Raw genomic sequence first — 20813 nt, 5'->3', positions numbered from 1 at the left:
ATGTGAAAGAGATTCTATTGGTACTTAATTAGTACTTACACGTTTTAATGTGAAAGAGATTTTTTTTTTTGTCATACATGTCACATGTGCAATATGAATAATCAAATGAGTAACTTGAAATAATTGATTTAAATGTGCTTTACTTTTAAGAAAGAAAAGAAAACAAATCCAGACATTTTAATGAAATAAATCTTTACATTTTATATTGAGATTAGATGTACTTGCAATGAAATAATTTTTATTTACTATTTATCCTATACTAATAGTAGTTGATAAATCTCTACATTTTAGTGTAGATTTTTGCAAGTCTTCCAAAATTAAAGTTTTTTTGTTTGTTAATAACAACACCATTAACCTCTTATAGTTTTTAATTTATTATCAATCCACTATTAATATTTTTTTTAAAAACTTATTTTGACCAAGTGTTTCTATGTTACCGCTACTGTTGCTTAGCGCCTCCGCAAAACCCGCAAATTGTAACACTTCTTCGCCGGAAAAGTTAAGCGACTTGTCATCATCAGTTTGCTAGTCAGGAAGATAACTTCCTTCTTATTGTGTTCCTTTTACTTCCACATGATCGCGTCCTTCTCCAGATTCCAAATCTCAATCCCCGATTTGATTCCGTCTTCACCGCGATTTCTTCCGCCTAGTCAAAACCAGTTCCGTTTCAGATTATACCTTCAATTTCCAGCTCAACCTAAGAATCTCTGTCAAATGGAGTGGATGAATCGTCTTGGAATCGGTTGCTTTGCGGCGAATCGAAGCAAAAGAGAGCTGACGACGGAGATCGACAACGGCGGAGAAGACTTTTTCGATGCGGATGTTATGGAGTCTGCGGAGAAGCCTGATCATTTGGTGGTCATGGTTAACGGAATCGTTGGCAGGTAGACTAAATCAAAGAGCTTCAATTAGAATTACAGATTACTATAGTTTGGGTTAAAGACTGTGCTAATTCTGTGTTGGATGATGATTTAGTGCGGCGGATTGGAAATATGCGGCGGAGCAGTTCGTGAAGAAGTTCCCGGATAAAGTACTAGTGCACCGTGCGTGTTTCTTGACCTATAGATATTGTGGTTTTGATTACTCTGTAATTTTATGATTTGTTTGATTTTGATGATGAAATTGGATGAAGCAGGTAGCGAGAGTAATAGTGCAACGTTGACATTTGATGGTGTTGATAAAATGGGTGAAAGGCTAGCTAATGAGGTAGTATTTGGATGCATTGTTGTTTCCTCTGTAACTTGCAACTTAAAATTTGATTTCTATGTTTGAAAATTTGTGAAGGTTTTGGGTGTTGTTAAGCATAGAAGTGGGCTGAAGAAGATATCTTTTGTGGCTCATTCATTAGGAGGTCTTGTTGCAAGATATGCCATAGGGAAGCTCTATGAACAGCCAGGGGAAGTCGACTCTCTGGACTCTCCTTCGAAGGAGAAGAGCGCAAGAGGAGGCGAAATTGCTGGGTTAGAACCTATGAACTTTATAACTTTCGCAACGCCTCATCTTGGTTCAAGAGGACATAGACAGGTGAATTGATGTTTTAGACTGCATGCCTAGGTCAAATGTTTATGTAAGGTTTGCATATATATATATAGATAATCTCTTTCTGTAATCTGTATGACATGCTTACTCTTGTCTTCATTCCCTCAGTTCCCGATTCTTTGTGGCCTTCCGTTTCTTGAAAGAACAGCATCCCAAACTGCACATTTGGCTGCTGGGAGGACCGGAAAGCATTTGTTTCTGGTGGACAACGATGATGGAAATGCTCCACTTCTTATCCGGATGGCTACAGATTCTGATGACTTGAAATTCATGTAAATGCTCTAGCTTCTGGGTGTTTTCATTGGTGACTTGCAGATTGATATGCTCATCATCTCTTCTTATGACCTCAACAGATCAGCTTTAAATGCTTTCAAGCGTCGTGTGGCATATGCAAACGTGAATTTTGATTGTATCCTTCCCTGAAAAAAACATGTTTTTAAAGAGACTGTCAATGGTTTTTGATTATTTCTATCATTTACAAGAGTTTGCCTTAACTAATGAGAAAGCTATGGTTGGATGGAGGACATCTTCAATTCGCCGTCCAAATGAACTCCCAAAGGTATGTCTTTACTTATTATATTTTGTGCACATCTTTAATGACGTTGTGGGATTTATCAATAACTATTATCCCTGCTCATCTTCCAGCCAAATCTTCTAGCAACGGATCCAAACTATCCACACATTGTATACGTAGAACGTGGAAATGTGGACAATGGTAGTTGCCAGTCAACTTCTACAGTAGTAACAGAGCAAGATACTGATCTTGAAGGTTTTGCTTTATTTCTCACTTGACTATTTGTTTTTCAAAATTTGCTAGAAAAAATGATATCTCTATCAGATTTATGGAATGTGGTAGATCCTTGCCTCGCTATCTATTACCCATTGGTCTTCTTTATAACAAGTAGAATCACTAACTTCGTCCTGTTATGGTTTTTGTGAAATGTAGAGGAAATGATACATGGACTCAGTCAACTATCTTGGGAAAGAGTAGATGTCAGCTTTCACAATAGCAAGCAACGATACGTCGCGCATAGTACCATCCAGGCAAGTTTAATGATAAGAACTCAAAACTCAAAAGCGATTTTGTTAAGAGCATTTGACATAATTTTCCCTGTAATGTGTAGGTGAAAACATATTGGTTACATTCTGATGGCAAAGATGTTGTCTTCCACATGATGGATCATTTCGGTCTCTAGCCCTAAACATTTTCAACCGCTGCAATTAGTCAGCACTGTAAGAAGGCGATAAGCATCACAAACTTCTTCTCTTTTTTGTTGGTTATTTATATCGTATTTAGTATGATGCTTGATGCGATACAAATCGTGGTAAAGTTCTTGGCACTTTTTCCTTGATGGTTATTTAAAATGTTTTATAGTTCTGTCGAACAATGAATCTGTACAGATCTACCCGTTCTTTGTAAAAAAAAAAGGTTCATACTTCTCTTGTCACTATCGATTCTATAAGTTTTTGTTTTGATCATAAGACTTGGCGCCAGTTGAATGTCGATTTTTCCACAATTATTGTTGGTTTTCCAGTTTTATTGGCATCATTTGCGAGCTCGTTTGTTTTGACACGTTCACATAATAAACATAGTAGGAATTGGACAAGAAAACGAAAGGACGTAAACACATGACACAACCAGTGACCAATTGCCCATACTAGAAAAACAATTATTCAGTTAGTTGCAGTAGTCTCCATCCATTATATGTGTCACTGTTCACATTGTACTGATCATCCAAAAGACGACAATTTATTGTCCAACGATAAACGATAATGCTTTCAATTTCAGTGAATGGTAAACAATGATAAATGGATATGCCTGGAAAAGAAAAAAAGAGAGAAATGTATAGTTGAGAGGCTATTTGTTCTTTGATAAAACTTGATGATATTTAGTAATATATCTAGAAATTTAGGAATAAAGGTACAAAGAGAATAATTCTCAACTTCGGTTCGCCACAACGAATTAGCTTAATATTCGGCATGCGTCATTGTTGGCACATCACTAGAAGTTTTCACAACACATCTCTTTCCCTCTTTCGTAAGCATCATGTCTGTACATCTCTCACTGGGAAAACATTTTTGTCTCTCTATACACGAAAACTGAATTAAGGACGCACGATTTTAGTTGTATCTTTTATTTATTTTGTCTGTCAAGCTTCAGTTCTATCTTTAATCGCTAGTCCAAAACAATCATCTATTCAAACTCTTAAAATTTACATGTACCGGATATTCCTTCATGAACCATAAACGGGAAAAATTTGAAGAAAACTGAGACAACCAAAAAAAAACTAAAACCATACGAAATAAATAAAACTCTAATTTATATCCCATCAGCTCACGTAAGGTTGGCGTAATTATGAACCGACACAAAAAGACCGGACGGATCGATTCCGGAGTACTCCGTAACGAATGCTCTGTTTTCAAAATATGAGGGAGGGCTCACCGTAACCTCCGGTGCTCTGCTATACCACCTGATCACTACCCTCTTCTTCCTTCTTCTTCGTTATGATCGCCGCAAGTACAGCTTTGCTCAGACCGAGTCGCTGGCGTAGCCAAGTAAGTAGGTCTGACATCACCGGCCATTATGACGAGAAACTTCTCCGGCATTTCTGTGTGCTTAGTTTTGTTGGTGTCATTGTCGGGTTTGGCATCATCTCCGGCCTCAAGATCTCTCTCAGCGGAGCCGGAGAGTCTCCAGTAGGAACATGCGAGGATGAGAAGAGCGACGCAGATGAGAGCCAACATGGCGGCCAAACCACCGAAGAGATAAGGAACCGGAGAGTGCCAAGGCGAGTGAGGCACCACCATGGAGGAGCTCGCGTTTATGCTGTCTTGGTAATTATATTGTCGTCCTTCCATTGTCTGCATGTGTGTTTTACTGTTTGGGAAGAGTGAATGAAATGAAAGTTTTCTTTGTTAAAAAAGTAATTAATTTATTGGTGGGAGATGAGATTGTGTTGTGAGAGGCGTTTTATAGAGGAACGTATGGGATGGATTGTTTCTTAATGCAATGGATTTGTGTATGGTTCAGTTTTCAGTATTTTTTTGGAATGTATGAAAAAAGTCAGTATTCATTATTTGTACTTTGTAGAGTGAGTATTAACGAAATTATTTTTTAGGGAATCATCTTCCATAATGGAGTAAACAATTGATTGGTTTTTGATATAGAGATGTAGTTTTTTTTTGCATTTATACTTACATGAATAATTTTTTAATCAACCTCAAAAATGATATTAGTTTAACGTGGTGGCTCAATGAAGACATTTGTAAAATCATGTATATTTCCTTCTTTTGGATGTTAATTTGAACTTGTATTAAGTTGGTTTTCTTATTTTTTTCATAATTGTTTTGTTTAATATATCCGTCTTTAGTACTTTAATAAAGTTTAAATTTTTATTGGTGGCTTTTAATTAATAGTATCTTTTAAATGCAATAATGGATAGAGGTTAATTAAAGTTAAGAATTATTTAATAATCTTGTTACGGCAATTTGCACATTAACCTAACTGTTGAACTAACTAACCTCTTTGTTTTGGCTAATCAGTTTTTATTACTTTGCTTAATTAGGTTAAACTCAAGATTTAATATCATTTAGGAGTTTCAACTCAAAACTATTTTCAATGCCATTTATACACTATATATGGAGTTCTTAACAATATGTATAAAACTGTAAGAACTATATACAGTAAAGGGTATTTAAAAAACTTCTGGTTAGATAAAGTAATAGAGCGAGTAGTGCAATTGGAGGGGTAGGTTCTCAGCGTCAGCTTCCACCATGACTAAAGGAAAAACGGATATTCCATTAGTTTCCAATCACTTTCACTTACGTTCTCCATTTCCACATTCTTCCTCTTCCATTTTCTTTAATTTCTTCATTCGTACTTTAAGATCATTGTTTAATGTGTCCACTAGTATTACAGTAAGCAATAATATATCATTACGTCAACTAAAAGGAATTTCTAAGGCAGAACCTTTTTTAAAGCATCCAAACCCCCAAACAATGTTATGTGCGGTTAATATGCCAACACAATCACTAGTCGCTTACATTAATCTTTGGAGATAAGTTTTACTTTTAAATCCCCTCACTGTGTATATATTAGTTTTAAATTATTATGTGTGTGGGCTGTATAATTTATTCCCTGATCCGACTTAAATTCCGGATTTGATTTGTGTTTGTGCATGAATCATAGGGAATCATATTCTCGTTAAATAGGCACGTTACATGTGAAGATAATGTATAAAATAAATACATATACCTAGGAACCCATTATTTAGTTTCTCGAACAAACAGATTAAGTACGATAATTAAATATTGGAGTTCTATTCTTCTTCCTTTCCGGTAATTATTCTGCCAGACCAATTAGAATCGGTATGTTGATTGTTGAAAAGATTGATTGATGGGTGCTTCATTTTGTGCTTGGTTAACAATCAGAATACTTGCCCTCTTTACTTTTATTTCTTTTGAAATTTCCTAAGAAATCGTTTTCGGTGTTGAAAGAATTAACAAAGGTTCCAAATATCTCAACTTCTCAAGTCAGAGATTAGCTTTCATGTAGTTTTTCAAATTGTGTTTATTTCTTCATCTAATTACTTTTAAAGGTGGCTCGTTCAGTTTTTTTCAGAACTTATCTCCGTACATTCTAAAACTCATTTTTAGTTATCAAGATATTTTTCTTTCTCTTTAGATACGGATTAGTGAACTTGAGATAGGTATATCTAATTTAAATAGACAGCTTTATAGAGCTATGATGACACTTTTAAAAACTGATAGATATGCAACAAATATCATTATTGCATGCCTCACAGTTCACACATGTTATTTGAAGTTTGAACATTAAGTCATAAACAACAGTTTAATTACAATAAAATAATCAACATTTGCTAGCAAGAAAAAGAGAAGATATGGTAATAAAAATAAGGTTTATTGAAAGAAAAGATGAGAAAAGGAGATGAAAGTACAATAATTGTATATATCGTCAACCATGGCGACATGATCATATACATACATGTTTAAAATAATTTTGGAAAGTGTAAAAGCAAGTGTCTAAGGAAGTGTTATGCACTAATAGAAGTATAGGACGGTATCTAGTGAGAAGAAACAAAGAGTAAAGATACAAAAAAAACAGAGTGATTAACATTTCCTACATATATTCTATAGTTTTTTTTTTGGAATATGTTGTAACAGTTATGACATGATTCATGTGGAAGCTGCTACAAAAAAGTGGAGGAACGAGAGGGAATAGTAATAAAGCAGAAAGGGGTGTTTCTTTGAGAGAGTACATTTGTGAACGAGGACCAGCCTTTGTGGGACCTAAGAGTGGAGGGTGGTTCAGCTTTTAGCCGAGACGTCCTCATCGCCCAGCACCCTGGTCTGGTCCATCCTCCTCCACTGTCGCCTGTCGGCCTTCATTACTCTTTAACTTACCCACACACATTCTTTTCACTTTTCAGTTTTGGGTCTGTTCTTGCAGTTATGATATATACGGCATGGTATATTTATCTTGTGACATTGCAAGTTGCTTTTCACACATTTTTTTCAATATTGATCCACATTCAAATGGGCTTATTTCTGATTTCCTAATGTCAATTTTCTTCTGTTTAGCCCTGCACTCTGTTCTTGTTTTTGTACCCGTTAAGGGGCTTTGAAACAACATGCTACTTTTTATTATGTGTAGAAATTTAGGAAAAACACAACATGAGATACGGATATATTGATGGCCAAAGAAAGTGAAGAGAATGCTTTATTAGTATAACAAACTATATAAACATATCACATATGTGATATGTATAACAAGTTACTATAATATGATTCAAATTCTGTTTAGAATATTTTCTTTCATAGATAAAGAAATTGTACCATTTACAATTATTTCACCTATTAACTCCTAAAGTTTATTCATTTGCATGTACGGTGATATACCTAAAGTAAAAGCAACCACAAGTAACTATAACTAACTAACGTTTAAGCCAGATTGTTTTTATAGAAACTCCTTCAAATCCAGGACTGGTCACGTCATTAATATGTAATTGTAAAAATGGTTTGGCAAATTGTGTGCCAAACAAACAAAGGAAGATGCAGAGATTGGGAAATAGACTTGTACGTGATTTGCAATTTTCTGTGTAATAATTGTCAGCAGGCCCGTGACCTTTATCTGCATTCCCCTTTGGCTTTCTTCTTCTCAGTTTCTCAACAATATATATTCACTATGACACACATGCATATTCATTTGATCCATCTTTACATGTTTTCAATAAATGTGTGTATACGTAACTGTTAGCAAGCTTTCTTTATGAGAATATATCTAAGAATTTTCGTTTCTTCTGGATCCACCTTCTCACTAATAACTCCATCTTAATTTGGACTTGAATCTCTAATGATCTCTTCAATATCTGACTCTCTCTTGTCTTACTGTCGCATCCTGGTTACATCACCGTTTGACCACAATTATATTCGATGAGTTCTATGTAACGCAAAATTCAAAATGACAGAAAAGACAAAATAATTAACCAAAAGGTCAAAAAACAAATAAGAAAGAAAAAAAGACTGAAAAATTGTCAATTTCATTGGAAAATACAAAACATTCCAAACTCAAGCATCAATAAATTCTCTTTACAACACTCACTTCCCTTCTCCAACCTTTAAACATTTCTCTCAAAATGGAGTCGTACACTTTATCCACCTCTTCCATCTCCTACGCCAAACCTCTTTCACCGCTCCTCCTCACGGCGGAGCAACCTTCCTTCATCCTCCGCAACATCACTCTCACCTCTCATCCTTCCCAAATCCTCGCCATTATTGGCCCTAGCGGCGCCGGAAAATCAACTCTCCTTGATATCCTTGCCGCAAGAACCTCCCCGACCTCAGGCTCAATACTTCTAAACTCCGTCCTTATTAACCCTTCTTCTTACCGTAAAATCTCCTCCTACGTTCCTCAACACGACACCTTCTTCCCTCTCCTCACCGTCTCCGAGACCTTCACTTTCTCCGCCTCTCTCTTGCTCCCAAAAAACCTATCAAAAGTCTCCAGTGTCGTTGCTTCTCTCCTCAAAGAACTAAACCTAACACATCTTGCACATACAAGACTAGGTCAAGGCTTGTCCGGTGGTGAACGCAGGAGGGTTTCAATTGGTCTAAGTCTTCTTCATGATCCGGAAGTACTACTCCTCGACGAACCCACCTCGGGTTTAGACAGTAAATCCGCTTTCGATGTCGTTCAAATTCTCAAATCTATTGCGACGTCCAGAGAAAGGATCGTGATCTTGTCCATACACCAACCTAGCTTCAAGATCCTGTCTCTCATCGATCGCGTGTTACTCCTTTCTAAAGGAACCATTGTATATCATGGAAGGCTTGACTTACTTGAAGCATTCTTGCTCTCCAAGGGATTCACGGTTCCTTCTCAGCTGAATTCTCTTGAGTACGCTATGGAGATACTTCAGAACATCCGTGATCCCTACGAAAACGCCAACATTGCTCTTCCAGACCACTGCCCTGAAAGTAAAAAACAGAACCAAAAACAGAGCATTGTTCGATATAAAAGCTCGAGAATCACCGAAATAAGCCTTCTCTCTAGCAGGTTTTGGAAGATCATATACCGTACAAGGCAGTTGCTTCTAACAAACATCTTAGAATCTCTTGTAGTCGGTCTTGTCTTAGGCACTATCTACCTTAATATCGGAACTGGCAAAGAAGGAATCAGGAAACGATTTGGCCTTTTCGCATTCACCCTCACATTCCTCCTCTCCTCCACTACCCAAACCCTTCCAATATTCATTGATGAACGACCTATTCTTCTCCGAGAAACCTCAAGCGGACTCTACAGACTCTCCTCTCACATTCTTGCAAACACTTTGGTTTTCTTGCCATACTTGCTACTCATCGCAATCATCTACTCTGTCTCACTCTATTTCCTTGTAGGACTCTGCTTTTCATGGCAAGCTCTCGCCTACTTTGTGCTCGTAATCTGGATCATTGTCCTAATGGCTAACTCTTTTGTACTTTTCTTGAGCTCTCTCGCACCTAACTACATTGCTGGAACATCTTCAGTGACCATTCTTCTTGCGGCTTTCTTCTTGTTCTCTGGTTACTTCATCTCTAAAGAGAGTCTTCCCAAGTACTGGCTCTTCATGTACTTCTTCTCAATGTACAAGTATGCGTTGGACGCACTTCTGATAAATGAGTACTCGTGTCTGCACAACAAGTGCCTGGTCTGGTTTGAGGAAGCTTCTGTGAATAGCTGCTTAGTTACTGGAGGTGACGTGTTAGACAAGAATGGGCTTCATGAGAGACAGAGGTGGTTTAATGTTTATATGTTGTTAGGGTTCTTCGTACTATATCGTGTTTTGTGTTTTCTTGTTTTGCTTAAAAGGGTTTCGGGTTCCAAAAGATAAATGCTTTTCAATTTCTTAAGCTTAATTTTATATATAAGGGATTTTCTTGTTTCTGTAGACTTCGTGGTATATACACAAAGAAGCAAATTAATTGATGGATGAACACAAAGAAGCAATTTATTGATGGATGAGTTAATGAAAGTATAAATTCCTTTATTTTTTTCGTTTTATACATTGTTCTATCATGTATTTAGTGTGTATATCCATGAGCTTCACATACATTCATAATGTCACTAGAAAACCAAGAGAACTATTTGATGTACTATCTAGCCTTCTATGATTGGGTTACGTGTGCAGGGAATATAGAGAATCTACTGGATTAAGAGATATTTGAGCCATGTTCGTGTATCTTCTAACTTGGCCAAAAAAAAGAGATCGTCACGGGTCTACATGGTCTTCACCTCCTCTGGAAAACCATATCAGTTTATACATTATTGTTCTAAATGTATGTACAAATATAAAATTAAAGGTTTATTTAAAAGTTCAGTTGTGATTTGGATTCATGATCTTGATTGTTTTATCATTTATGTTAGTGGCCGTGTCTTAAAGCGATGTTAATATTCATGATTTCATCTATTATTGTTGCAGATCCTAGACTTTACTTTGGGTACATCAATTTATACGTCTGCTTATCCAAAAACAAACAGCGAGCTACTTTTTTTTTTTGGTCAATAACAATGTAAAAAAAAATTGTTTTGGTTAAGAAGTAGGCATTCACGATGTTGACAAACAATAAAGTAGAAATCAATAAATAGTTGTGCTCAAGTTGACATACAAAATGCCACATCTCTTTTGTATTCATGGGTTCACGGACATGCAACTTCATTGGTCGCCCGTGAACATTTTTGTTTAGCAAGTAATTTTTGTCTCGACCAAGCTGGCTTCCTGACTCAGTTATAATCCAAATTCATTTTTTATTACTAACTTCAAAGGTTTACTCAAAAATTTAAAATTCATATGTATATCACGTTTTAATCTTGGAGTTTGGGAACTTGAATAGGATATATGTGTTGGGACGTCCGTCATTGGTATCCGGTTTCAAACTTGAGAAACAAGGAATACGTTTCTTGAGAAGCAAGGTTTACATTACCACCTAATCTACTTAACATACTCCATCAGCATGTCTTTAAGATTGTGTTCCTCAGCTTGAGTCACTGAATCAATATGCAAGCAGCTTTGTTCGCCCACTACAAAATTGGTTCTGACCGTGATGTACGGCTGGAGAAAGCAACATGAGTTGTTGGGACCAAATACTTGTGTCTCCAAAAAACATTGACGTCTACATTATTTTATGACAAACTTGTCCGTTGACTTCACTAGGTGGCGAGTGAAGGAGTAAGATTGGATTGAGTAAAAATTTAAGCCTAGCATGAAATCTAGCGCCGAAACCTTAATGAGTGAAGATCATATAGATACACAAATCCTAGAATGTGACTGTAATTGAATGATTCACTTACCAAACTACAAGATTTTAAATAAAATCTCAATTCTCAAATTCATAATTTCCAACTATGGTGTTTTAGTGGTTGCAAATTAATCTGTTAGTCCAAGAACAAGAATTTGAATCATCCTACTATGATTTAATTCATTGTTGGTCATTATTATGTGAATTTTTTTTCTAGGTCAGCCTATGATTCTCCCGTTAACAGAAGAAAATTCACTATGGGACTCCGAAATCTAATATGGAACCGGTTAACCATCTAACCGGACCATGTAAAGGCCAGCTTTGTAGCAAATAATTATTAGATTATCAGCCCAATAAAAGCCCAAATCCGTAATATATAATCTAATCGTCTTTTATCCGCAGAAAACCCTATTGCTCCCCTTTGCTCAAGCTCAGTGCCTCTTTGCAGCGAAAGCTCAACCAACAAGACGATGGTATACACATACTCTGCTTCTACTCTGTTTCTCTAAATTTACATATTTACTGAATGTAATGGAAGGAATTATCCGAGTATTAATTGTGATCTTGTTCGTCCTTTTATCAGATTATCTCAGAGAACAATCGCAGAGAGATCTGCAAATACCTTTTCAAAGGTTTGTGAGTCATGCTCTCTTTCATTTCCTTCTATTTTCAGCTAGTGGAACCAGGTTTAAGCTAGTTACATTTCTCTAGGGATCTTCGAATCTAAGCTTGTAGTGAGAAACAATTGCATTGAAATGTGAAAAGATTTATGCTTGCTTTCAGCTCCTTTTAGGCCTACGATTTTAGATATGAACTTGTTTATAAAGTAGTATTGTAAGGTTCAGAGTAATTGGAATGCTGGATCTAACAATGTTTGTTCATAAGTTATAATTCTTGAAGAGTATGATAGATTGGTATATAACTGTTGAGGGATTTATTATCTAGTACTGTACTCAGTTGTCTAGAGAAAGAATTTGTGTGGATACTAAATGATCATATCTTACTGGGTTTCGTAGAGGGAGTATGCTTTGCTAAGAAGGATTTCAATCTCCCAAAGCATCCGTTGATTGATGTACCAAACCTGCAAGTGATTAAGCTCATGCAGAGTTTCAAGTCCAAGGAGTACGTTAGGGAGACATTTGCGTGGATGCATTATTATTGGTTTCTGACTAATGAAGGAATTGAGTTCTTGAGAACTTATCTTAACCTTCCTTCCGATGTTGTCCCTGCTACTTTGAAGAAGTCTGCTAAGCCCGGTGGTCGTCCCTTTGGTGGCCCACCTGGTGATCGCCAAAGGTAGTTTCATCTTTAAATCCCTTGACCTGTCCGGTCTGAGGGATTGGCTAATTTCTGATATTGTTTTGGCTTTTGTTTTCAGAGGACCACCTCGCTCTGATGGAGACCGTCCCAGATTTGGTGACCGTGATGGATACCGTGGAGGCCCACGTGGTGGTGATGAGAAGGGTGGAGCTCCAGCTGATTTCCAGCCGTCTTTCCAAGTAAATCTTCGACTTACTAATCACTCCTAGTTTACTGAGCCTATATGCCTTCCACTTACTAATCACTCCTAGTTAACTGTGCCAATATGCTTCGTTTAAAGTCTTTTAGCTAGTTGATGAAGAGATTGTCTAACAGCGTGTTGTATGTTGGCAGGGAGGTGGTGGTAGGCCTGGTTTTGGCCGTGGTGCAGGCGGTTACAGTGCAGCAGCACCATCTGGTTCAGGGTTCCCTTGAAAAATTTGTTGTCATATTGCGACGATGGAAGGACAGTTTTGTTTTTTGTTCTAGTTCTGTTTGTGTAATGCAAATCTGGAATCTATAATCTATCTATTACCTTCACCTTGGTTTAAACGAACAAATCCTGTAGTTTCAGGATTAGTGTCAAAATTCATGTTTCTTACTCTATCTGTCATGGAATTAGGTTTGCCTTTTTAAGAACAAGAAGAGGGAGACCAAATCTGTCTTCTTTAGTAATCTAGTGTGGTAAAATATTGAAGTGGAAATGTGTATTAGAGAATTCGTCTTAACTTCTACAAAAGACAAAAGGGATTCAATGCTAAATTGGAATTTGATCCAATTTCTTTCTAGTCTAATCTTTGAACAATATCCTTACAAGAAATTTTTTATCGGACATAGCGCAACTCTTTCTTTAACGTTGAACAATAAATCCAACTTCGTCTAGATGTTAGTGTTCCAAGAACAATCCACTTGATACCTCAATTTCGTCTGTGTTGCTTCCAATACAACATCTTGTTTCTTAGATTGTTGACAAAAAAGTTGAGCTTCTTTCTAAACATATTAAAGGGCCGTTTAAGAAGCCCATCAGAAAGAGGTTAAAGGGCCTGTCCAAAATAGAAATTTGAAATCCTCTCTGTGAGACGAAGGGTTTACACTAAGGCGGAATAAACCCTAAACCCTAGCTGAGTAGCTTCTTCCTCCCCAATTGCTATTTCTCTGCCTCCGTGTGCTGAGAACCAGAACGAAACCCTAGCAAAATATCGCCATGGGTAAGGTCAAAGGAAAGCATCGTTTGGATAAGTACTATCGTCTCGCTAAGGAACGTGGATTCCGTTCTCGAGCTTCCTACAAGCTTCTTCAGCTCGACGCCAAGTACTCTCTTCTCCACTCAGCTCATGCCGTTCTCGATCTCTGCGCCGCCCCTGGTGGTTGGATGCAAGTCGCCGTCGAGAAAGTTCCCGTCGGCAGCCTCGTTCTCGGTATCGATCTTGTCCCGATTCTCCCTGTTCGTGGCTGTGTTACTATGACGCAAGATATCACAAGGACTGAGTGTAAATCGAAGATCAAGCAAGTGATGGAGCAGCATGGTGTTAGTGCTTTTAATTTGGTTCTGCACGATGGGTCTCCAAATGTTGGTGGTGCGTGGGCACAAGAGGCTATGAGCCAGAACGCTTTGGTTATTGATTCTGTTAGATTAGCCACTGAGTTCTTAGCTCGCAACGGGAATTTAGTCACCAAGGTCTGCTTCTGAAATAAACTTACTTTCCGATTGTTTTATTTTGAATTTGTTCTGTCTTTGATCTTGTGCCATCAGTGATGTGACTTTTCTGAAATTTTGGTTTATGTGTGTTTCTGCTCTTAGGTTTTCAGGTCTCGAGACTACAACTCTGTGCTCTACTGTCTTGGGAGGGTACTGTTTGTTTATAACTCTGATTTTTTCTTTTTTCTTTTTCATTTAGATGTGTGTTCCCGAGCCTTTTTTCTTATTGGCATTTTTATTGGTTCAGCTGTTTGAAAAAGTTGAAGTGTTTAAGCCGCCGGCTAGTCGTTCAGCATCTGCAGAAACATATCTTGTGGGTTTGAAATACTTAGCCCCTGCCAAGATTGATCCCCGTCTTCTTGATTATAGACATCTCTTTAAGGAGTCAGCAGAACCCACGAGAAAGGTAATCACTATGGCTTATTTGGTGTTTGGAGTTGTTTTTACAACTCTCCCATTGTCCCTAAAGTTTTGTGTGTAATACTACTTGTGTTTGCAGGTGGTGGATGTGCTTGGAGGATCAAAACAAAAGAGAAACCGTGATGGGTAGGCAAAATCCGCCATCTGTTTTTTCTTCGTTATAGATGAACTTTTTATAACCGAGTGTAATTTACAGGTATGAAGATGGGGAGTCCATTTTGAGAAGAGTTGCATCTGCTGCTGATTTCATTTGGTCTGAAAATCCTCTTGACGTTCTTGGCACGACTACTTCCATATCATTTGATGATCAAGCCTCTCTACCTTTAAAGGAACATGATTTGACGACAGAGGAGGTACTGTTTCTAATTTTCCATACCTTTGCTAATCAAGTATTTATGTCCTTCTCTACGCCATGGTAACGTTTTATTTTTCTGTTGGTAGATTAAAATTCTATGCGATGATCTTCCTGTCTTGGGGAAGAATGACTTCAAGCATATCCTAAAGTAAGAACAGTATTATTGACTCCTTCATGGATCTTTTTAATCTTTATGTCTCACTTGTTAATTTCTAAGCTTTTCCAAGGATGTGGTAGAGCTTTGACTAAAATGAATTCAGCTATTGTAGAATTAGTTAGCTGTAAATTGGTTCGGTAAAGAACGGTTTCCTTAGCACTTCAAGTTTTTACCTATGCTGTTTTGAGTGCTCAACCCGATAAAGCACTGTGTGAAATGGGTAAACGGGTGTCCATGGGTGTTAGGAATTGGCGTGTGGGAAACTACTGGTTTTGTTAAGACTTTAGCATTTGTCGTCATCCATCTATGCGTCTAGAAATTATATTAGTTGCTTAATGGTCATTGAACTCTCTATTTTGTAGATGGCGAATGCAAATCAGGAAAGCTCTGACTCCTGAGAAAAAGGAAGTTGCTAAACCTGAGCCTGATGTGGGAAAGGAAGATGAGGAAAATGAAGATGATAAACTACTCAATGAATTGGAAGAGCTGACAAACACAGTTGACCGCAAGAAGAAACAGGCAAAGAAGATTCTTGCAAAACGAAGGGCTAAGGTTATTTTTAACCTTATGATAATAACCTATCAAGTCTTTATGTCTTAGTCAGTGGCCTTAGTGATGGATCCCTTAGACTTTATACTTCCTTCACTAAATTCAATATCTTTTGCCAGGACAAGGCGCGGAAGGCGACTGGTCCACAGATGGATGTACTTGAAGATGGTTTCGTCGACAATGAATTGTTCTCTCTTAATGCTATCAAGGTACTTCATTTTTGATACCATCTCTGCGGAATTTTGTTTATTATGATGGCATTCGAAGAAGTGTTTATTACTCTTTCATTGGTTGAAGAGCATTCTCCTTTCACCCTGCTATCAGTTCTTACAATTCAATTGTTTGAACATATCATTATATTCTGAATGAGATTGTAAAGATTTTCATTTATTTTCTTTACAGGGAAAGAAAGATCTAATGGCAGTTGACAATGATGAAGATGATAATGGCAATGCCGTTGACAGTGAGAACGAAGACCATGGCGAAGGAGCTTCAGATGACTCCAAAGACAGTGACAGAGATTCTGATGAAGAACGTCAGAAGTACGACCGCTAAACCTATACCTTTTTGTAGATTATAGAGTGCTGTTACAAGAACGTCGTATATTTCTGAAGTTTGTGGAGTTACTTCATCTTAATAGTCTTTTTAACATTACAGATACACTGAACAAATGGAAGAGATTTTTGAGCAGGCATATGAGCGGTATATGGTGAAGAAAGAAGGAAGCGCAAAGCAAAGGAAGCGGGCTAGGCAGGCCCATGCTGAAAAGCTGGAGGTACTATCATTTTCTTACCCCAATTTCTTAGGATAGAACAGATTTTTGGAACTAAACACTTTTTTCTTTTTGGCTTTGCAGGAAGGTGATGGAGATGAAGAAATGAAGATCGATTACGATTCAGATATGAATGAAGAAAAGGATGAGGCAAACCCTCTTGTTGTACCACTTGATGATGGAGTGGTCCAAACAAAGGAGGAAATATCCAACCAGTGGTTCAGTCAGAATATATTTGCAGAAGCCGTGGAAGAAGGAGACTTGGGAAAAGATGACAGTGAAGACGAAATAGCAAATAAGAAAAAGAGCAAAAATCTGTCTAAACCAGACAAGTCAAAGCAGAAGGCTTCAAAAGCAAGTGTGTTGTCTGATCAGAGCTTGCCCAATAGCTCCAAGAAGGAAGATGAGTTTGAGGTAGTCCCTGCACCAGCCACAGATTCTGACTCAGATTCATCCTCTGAAGATGATGTTCATACCAAGGCCGAGATACTGGCATGTGCCAAAAAAATGCTGAGGAAGAAGCAGAGAGAACAGATGCTTGATGATGCATATAACAAACACATGTTTGTAGATGAAGGTTTACCAAAATGGTTTGTGGATGACGAGAAGCAGCACAGACAACCAATGAAACCTGTTACGAAAGATGAAGTTAATGCAATGAAAGCACAGTTCAAAGAGATCAATGCTCGTCCAGCCAAGAAGGTGGCAGAGGCCAAGGCACGGAAGAAGCGAGCTGCCCAGAAAAGATTGGAGAAAGTGAGGAAGAAGGCAAACACAATATCTGACACAGCAGATATATCAGACCGTTCAAAGGACAAGATGATAGACAAGCTATACAAGAAAGCAGCAGAGCCAAGAAAGCCAAGGAAAGAACTGGTTGTGTCTAAGAAAGGAGTTGGGGTTAAAGTTGGTAAGGGACAGAAGAGAGTGGATAGGAGGATGAAGAGTGATGATAGGAAACGTGGGGGAGGAAAGCCCGGTAGGAACGGGCAGAAGGGCACTGGTAAAGCAGGCCAGAAAGGAAAAAGGCCTGCTGGGAAACCTCGGGGAAGGAAACCCGGGTAAGACCTCAATGTCGAATGAGGCGAACAGGAAGTTTTGTTACGTATTTTAATTTAAGTTTTGGCAATTCTTGACTTCTGGATTTACTTGTTTACTCTGATAATCTGTGTTCGTGGTGTCCTAAGTTAAAACTTAGTGGATCTATCTATCTTGTTTATCAAATTTACCGTAATCGACAATGTTCTTGTACCATGGAAGTTCCTAATATTCACATCTGGATTGAGAACAGTAGTTTAATAAGCTTCCAATATTGAACGATCGATTTAAAAAAAGTTTTCTAAAAAAGAATTCAATTTTTCCATAAAAAGCAAAAACACAAATGAGTCAACAACACACTTTAACGCATTTCTCAAAATTACGTTGCCAAAGTCTGGTCAGAGCTACAAATCAAATTTGACAGACTGCAATTTCCAATCCAACGACTGCGAATGAAGTTTAATGGCGACTAGATCGCCTTATAAGAGACAAACGAAGCGATCCATGATTCAGTCTCTTCCAGCTTCTTCTTCTGCATCATCTCGCCGCCGATTCATTTCTCGGAAGAGGTTCGCGATGATGATTCCTCTTGCTCTCCTCTCCGGCGCCGTTTTCCTATTCTTTATGCCATTCAATAGCTGGGGCCAATCATCTGGTTCTTCTCTGGATCTCTCCCATAGGATCAATGAAATTGAAGTAGTTGCTGAGTTTCCTCATGATCCGGACGCCTTTACTCAGGTTTATGTTTCGACTATAATCATCATCTCACATTTTCGAATTTCAGAATTACTTACATGTTTTTGTCCGGCGCAGGGTCTTCTTTATGCGGGAAACGATACACTGTTCGAATCCACTGGTCTATACGGGAAGGTGATTGATTTGCCTGGCATTGTCTTACTCTTTGTCTTTGAATTCGATTCGAGTCTCATTCTCTAGTCATTGAAAATTTCAATGTGATGCTTTAGTTTGATGATCCATTTTGCTTTTTTCCCCATTCTTACAGTCTTCAGTGAGGAAAGTGGATCTACGAACAGGAAAGGTATGGGTTTCATCTTGTGGTTTGACGGTTTTAACATGTTGTATAATCAGCCATGGTAGTGAATTTCCAAGTGGGGAATGATAGTGTGATTGCAAAAGAGAATGAATTGAAACTTCTCGTTAATTGATTTCTTGAATCAGCCGTTATTATGGAGTTAGCCTTACTTGAATTGGTCGTGTTTATGTTTTCATACATCGGTGAAATTTGTTTGTTTTGTTTTTCCCTTCCGTAGGTTGAAATTCTTGAAAAAATGGACAATACATATTTTGGAGAGGGTTTAACACTCCTTGGAGAAAGGTGGGCCTTTTCTTTCATTAAGCTAGTTTGTAATTCAGAAAGAAACTCTCACATGTTACAACAACTTGCTCAGTTGTAATGTTGCTTCTTGGATCTTGTTGTCCTACATGGATACATTTGCCAACAGAAAGTTTAACTGTTAAAATACTCATCTGATCCACCCATTCTTTATTTGTTGTAGGCTCTTTCAAGTCGCATGGTTGACAAACACGGGTTTCACATATGACCTTCGCAACTTAAGTAAAGTGTGTAGTGCTCTTATCTTCCTCATACTTTGGTTTATCAGCTATTTAATCATCACAGATAAGCAAGTATAAGTCAGCCTGCTTGCTATATTATTTAGTGGACTTTTCAGCTGATTTAGTTTTTTTTTAAGTAGAGGACAGTTCTTTGTCATAGGTTTAAGCTACCATGTTTCCATTGCTTCACCACTTTATTATGGACTAGTATTGTTATTTTCTTTTATATTAAGCATTTGATTTCACTGTAGGTAAAACCATTTAAACATCATATGAAAGATGGATGGGGACTGGCTACCGATGGAAAAGCGTTATTTGGAAGTGATGGCACTTCTACATTATATCGGATGGACCCTCAAACAATGAAAGGTTTCTTGCTTATACTGATTAAGTTTTTGTGCCCTTGAGCCACTTACTTAATTATTTACATAGGGAGTAGTATATTTAGCATTTTATTGTGTCTCTTCTCTGCAGTTACTGATAAGCATATAGTCAGATATAATGGCCGTGAGGTACGTTACCTTAATGAGCTCGAGTACATAAACAACGAAGTTTGGGCAAATGTGTGGCAGGTATTCCAACTGTTTCTGATATTTGCATCTATTAGTTGTGGCATCTGAAATAAAAATTGTTACAAAAATTAAGATAACATGTTTTACTGCAAATTCTATTTTTACTAAACAAAATTGCGCTGCCTGCAAAATTTCAATATGTGAAACGAATCTGGCTCATTATTCTCTCTCTTTGAGATATTGGAAATTAGGTTTTATTGGATCACTGTTTTGCTAGGAACTTTATCATGTGGCAATGTCGTAATGACAAGCCTTACAGGGTTTATCATTTAGGCTGATGTTTATTTTTCTATTCTAGTCTGATTGTATTGCTAGAATTTCACCCAAGGACGGATCTCTGCTTGGATGGATACTGCTTTCAAAATTAAGGTTATTGTTCCTTCTAACATGTCTTTGTTTAGGATAAACCACTGTGTTATACCACTGGTCCTCTTTTTTTTTTTTTTTTACTTATTTTCTGACATTTTTTCGCAGTCGGGGATTGCTGAAATCTGGACATAGGGTGAGTTAAAATATGGAAAAAAGTTCACAGGTTGTCTCTTAATAAGTCATCTTTAAAACTATTTTTTCCCTTACCTTAATCTTGCATGCACTATAGGGTATTGATGTTTTGAATGGCATAGCATGGGACAGTGACAAGCAACGCCTCTTTGGTAATAAATCTTGTTATCATCCCCTCTAGGCTTGATTACTCGACGTCGCCTCATAGTCACAACATTTTGTGTCTCCATCAATTTTGTGTCTCGATCATTTGTTTTGCAGTAACGGGGAAACTGTGGCCAAAGCTGTACCAAATCAAGCTAAAACAAGCATCAGCAAAGAGCGGAAATTATATCGAGCAACAATGCTTGGTATGAAAATATTGCGCTTGGTAATGGTTAGAATGTATACTGGCTATAATTTACCATAATTTCTGAACATTAGCATTTAGCAAACTTCAATGATTGAAGATGAGAATCAAAACCTCGTACCTTGAAAATCCAAAATCGCGGCAAAAGGAAATTACAATTCCCCTCGGTTAACAAAAGTCTCTCCCAAAATCA

The 20813-nt window shown here is 37.5% G+C and overlaps 6 protein-coding genes and 1 long non-coding RNA gene across 14 annotated transcripts; 5 read left to right on the top strand and 2 right to left on the bottom strand.

Annotated features, from left to right (window-relative positions):
- Window positions 1-187: 187 nt before the first annotated feature.
- AT4G25770 (alpha/beta-Hydrolases superfamily protein) lies at window positions 188-3051 on the top strand. 2 transcript variants are annotated; one of them, NM_118709.4, is made up of 10 exons: window positions 188-884; window positions 976-1043; window positions 1136-1206; window positions 1285-1524; window positions 1648-1811; window positions 1893-1948; window positions 2046-2098; window positions 2185-2308; window positions 2486-2583; window positions 2664-3044. In NM_118709.4, the coding sequence occupies exons 1-10, from the start codon at window positions 574-576 to the stop codon at window positions 2733-2735; spliced, it is 1257 nt and encodes a 418-aa protein (NP_194307.2). In that variant the 5' UTR covers window positions 188-573; the 3' UTR covers window positions 2736-3044. The 2 variants fall into 2 exon arrangements, with proteins under 2 accessions (NP_194307.2, NP_001320067.1); NM_001341764.1 differs by having other exon boundaries at window positions 395-884; window positions 2486-3051.
- A 549-nt stretch (window positions 3052-3600) lies between these two features.
- GDU2 (glutamine dumper 2) lies at window positions 3601-4528 on the bottom strand. Its single transcript, NM_118708.2, has one exon. It carries the CDS (start codon window positions 4405-4407, stop codon window positions 4018-4020), a length of 390 nt encoding a protein of 129 aa, NP_567728.1. The 5' UTR covers window positions 4408-4528; the 3' UTR covers window positions 3601-4017.
- Window positions 4529-8073: 3545 nt separating this feature from the next.
- ABCG4 (ABC-2 type transporter family protein) lies at window positions 8074-10090 on the top strand. Its single transcript, NM_118707.2, has one exon. It carries the CDS (start codon window positions 8196-8198, stop codon window positions 9927-9929), a length of 1734 nt encoding a protein of 577 aa, NP_194305.1. The 5' UTR covers window positions 8074-8195; the 3' UTR covers window positions 9930-10090.
- Window positions 10091-11728: 1638 nt separating this feature from the next.
- Window positions 11729-13420, top strand: AT4G25740 (RNA binding Plectin/S10 domain-containing protein). Of its 2 annotated transcripts, none has more exons than NM_118706.4 (5): window positions 11729-11807; window positions 11918-11966; window positions 12351-12630; window positions 12713-12833; window positions 12988-13420. In NM_118706.4, exons 1-5 carry the CDS (start codon window positions 11805-11807, stop codon window positions 13066-13068), a joined length of 534 nt encoding a protein of 177 aa, NP_194304.1. In that variant the 5' UTR covers window positions 11729-11804; the 3' UTR covers window positions 13069-13420. The 2 variants fall into 2 exon arrangements, with proteins under 2 accessions (NP_194304.1, NP_001031718.1); NM_001036641.2 differs by having other exon boundaries at window positions 12351-12608; window positions 12775-12833; window positions 12988-13292.
- Window positions 13421-13691: 271 nt separating this feature from the next.
- Window positions 13692-17894, top strand: AT4G25730 (FtsJ-like methyltransferase family protein). The gene is made up of 11 exons (NM_118705.3): window positions 13692-14311; window positions 14435-14482; window positions 14580-14738; window positions 14832-14878; window positions 14949-15105; window positions 15194-15255; window positions 15627-15816; window positions 15933-16022; window positions 16216-16355; window positions 16471-16588; window positions 16670-17894. The coding sequence occupies exons 1-11, from the start codon at window positions 13838-13840 to the stop codon at window positions 17648-17650; spliced, it is 2466 nt and encodes an 821-aa protein (NP_194303.2). The 5' UTR covers window positions 13692-13837; the 3' UTR covers window positions 17651-17894.
- A 67-nt stretch (window positions 17895-17961) lies between these two features.
- Window positions 17962-20744, top strand: QC (glutaminyl cyclase; the record flags this gene model as incomplete). Of its 5 annotated transcripts, none has more annotated exons than NM_118704.2 (11): window positions 17962-18361; window positions 18437-18493; window positions 18627-18662; window positions 18895-18959; window positions 19141-19204; window positions 19450-19567; window positions 19673-19770; window positions 20069-20139; window positions 20245-20272; window positions 20369-20423; window positions 20533-20738. In NM_118704.2, the coding sequence occupies exons 1-11, from the start codon at window positions 18086-18088 to the stop codon at window positions 20625-20627; spliced, it is 963 nt and encodes a 320-aa protein (NP_567727.1). In that variant the 5' UTR covers window positions 17962-18085. The 5 variants fall into 5 exon arrangements, with proteins under 5 accessions (NP_567727.1, NP_001031716.1, NP_001329255.1 ...); NM_001036640.1 differs by having other exon boundaries at window positions 17978-18361; window positions 19673-19710; window positions 20533-20744; NM_001036639.3 differs by having other exon boundaries at window positions 20369-20740.
- AT4G25719 lies at window positions 19539-20768 on the bottom strand. Of its 2 annotated transcripts, NR_142350.1 has the most exons (3): window positions 20742-20768; window positions 20347-20555; window positions 19539-19814 (listed from the first exon to the last, which is right to left on the bottom strand). It is a non-coding gene; the product is annotated as an other RNA (long non-coding RNA). The 2 variants fall into 2 exon arrangements; NR_142351.1 differs by lacking the exons at window positions 20347-20555; window positions 20742-20768 and having other exon boundaries at window positions 19803-20089.
- Between the last annotated feature and the right edge of the window lie 45 nt (window positions 20769-20813).

This window comes from Arabidopsis thaliana, chromosome 4 (assembly GCF_000001735.4).
Source record: "Arabidopsis thaliana chromosome 4, partial sequence".
NCBI lineage: Eukaryota > Viridiplantae > Streptophyta > Magnoliopsida > Brassicales > Brassicaceae > Arabidopsis > Arabidopsis thaliana.
This window is presented reverse-complemented; position numbering and strand designations above follow the sequence as displayed.

Excerpts from the sequence above, each read along its gene's own strand:
- AT4G25770 (NM_001341764.1), top strand. The coding sequence starts at position 574 with ATGATCGCGTCCTTCTCCAGATTCCAAATCTCAATCCCCGATTTGATT. Across the intron at positions 885-975 it reads GTTAACGGAATCGTTGGCAG|TGCGGCGGATTGGAAATATG; the intron begins GTAGACTAAATC and ends ATGATGATTTAG. Across the intron at positions 2,099-2,184 it reads GTCCAAATGAACTCCCAAAG|CCAAATCTTCTAGCAACGGA; the intron begins GTATGTCTTTAC and ends CTCATCTTCCAG.
- GDU2 (NM_118708.2), bottom strand. The coding sequence starts at position 4,407 with ATGCAGACAATGGAAGGACGACAATATAATTACCAAGACAGCATAAAC.
- ABCG4 (NM_118707.2), top strand. The coding sequence starts at position 8,196 with ATGGAGTCGTACACTTTATCCACCTCTTCCATCTCCTACGCCAAACCT.
- AT4G25740 (NM_118706.4), top strand. Across the intron at positions 11,967-12,350 it reads CTGCAAATACCTTTTCAAAG|AGGGAGTATGCTTTGCTAAG; the intron begins GTTTGTGAGTCA and ends TGGGTTTCGTAG. Across the intron at positions 12,631-12,712 it reads CCACCTGGTGATCGCCAAAG|AGGACCACCTCGCTCTGATG; the intron begins GTAGTTTCATCT and ends TTTTGTTTTCAG.
- AT4G25730 (NM_118705.3), top strand. The coding sequence starts at position 13,838 with ATGGGTAAGGTCAAAGGAAAGCATCGTTTGGATAAGTACTATCGTCTC. Across the intron at positions 14,483-14,579 it reads TGCTCTACTGTCTTGGGAGG|CTGTTTGAAAAAGTTGAAGT; the intron begins GTACTGTTTGTT and ends TTATTGGTTCAG. Across the intron at positions 16,023-16,215 it reads TCTCTCTTAATGCTATCAAG|GGAAAGAAAGATCTAATGGC; the intron begins GTACTTCATTTT and ends TTTTCTTTACAG.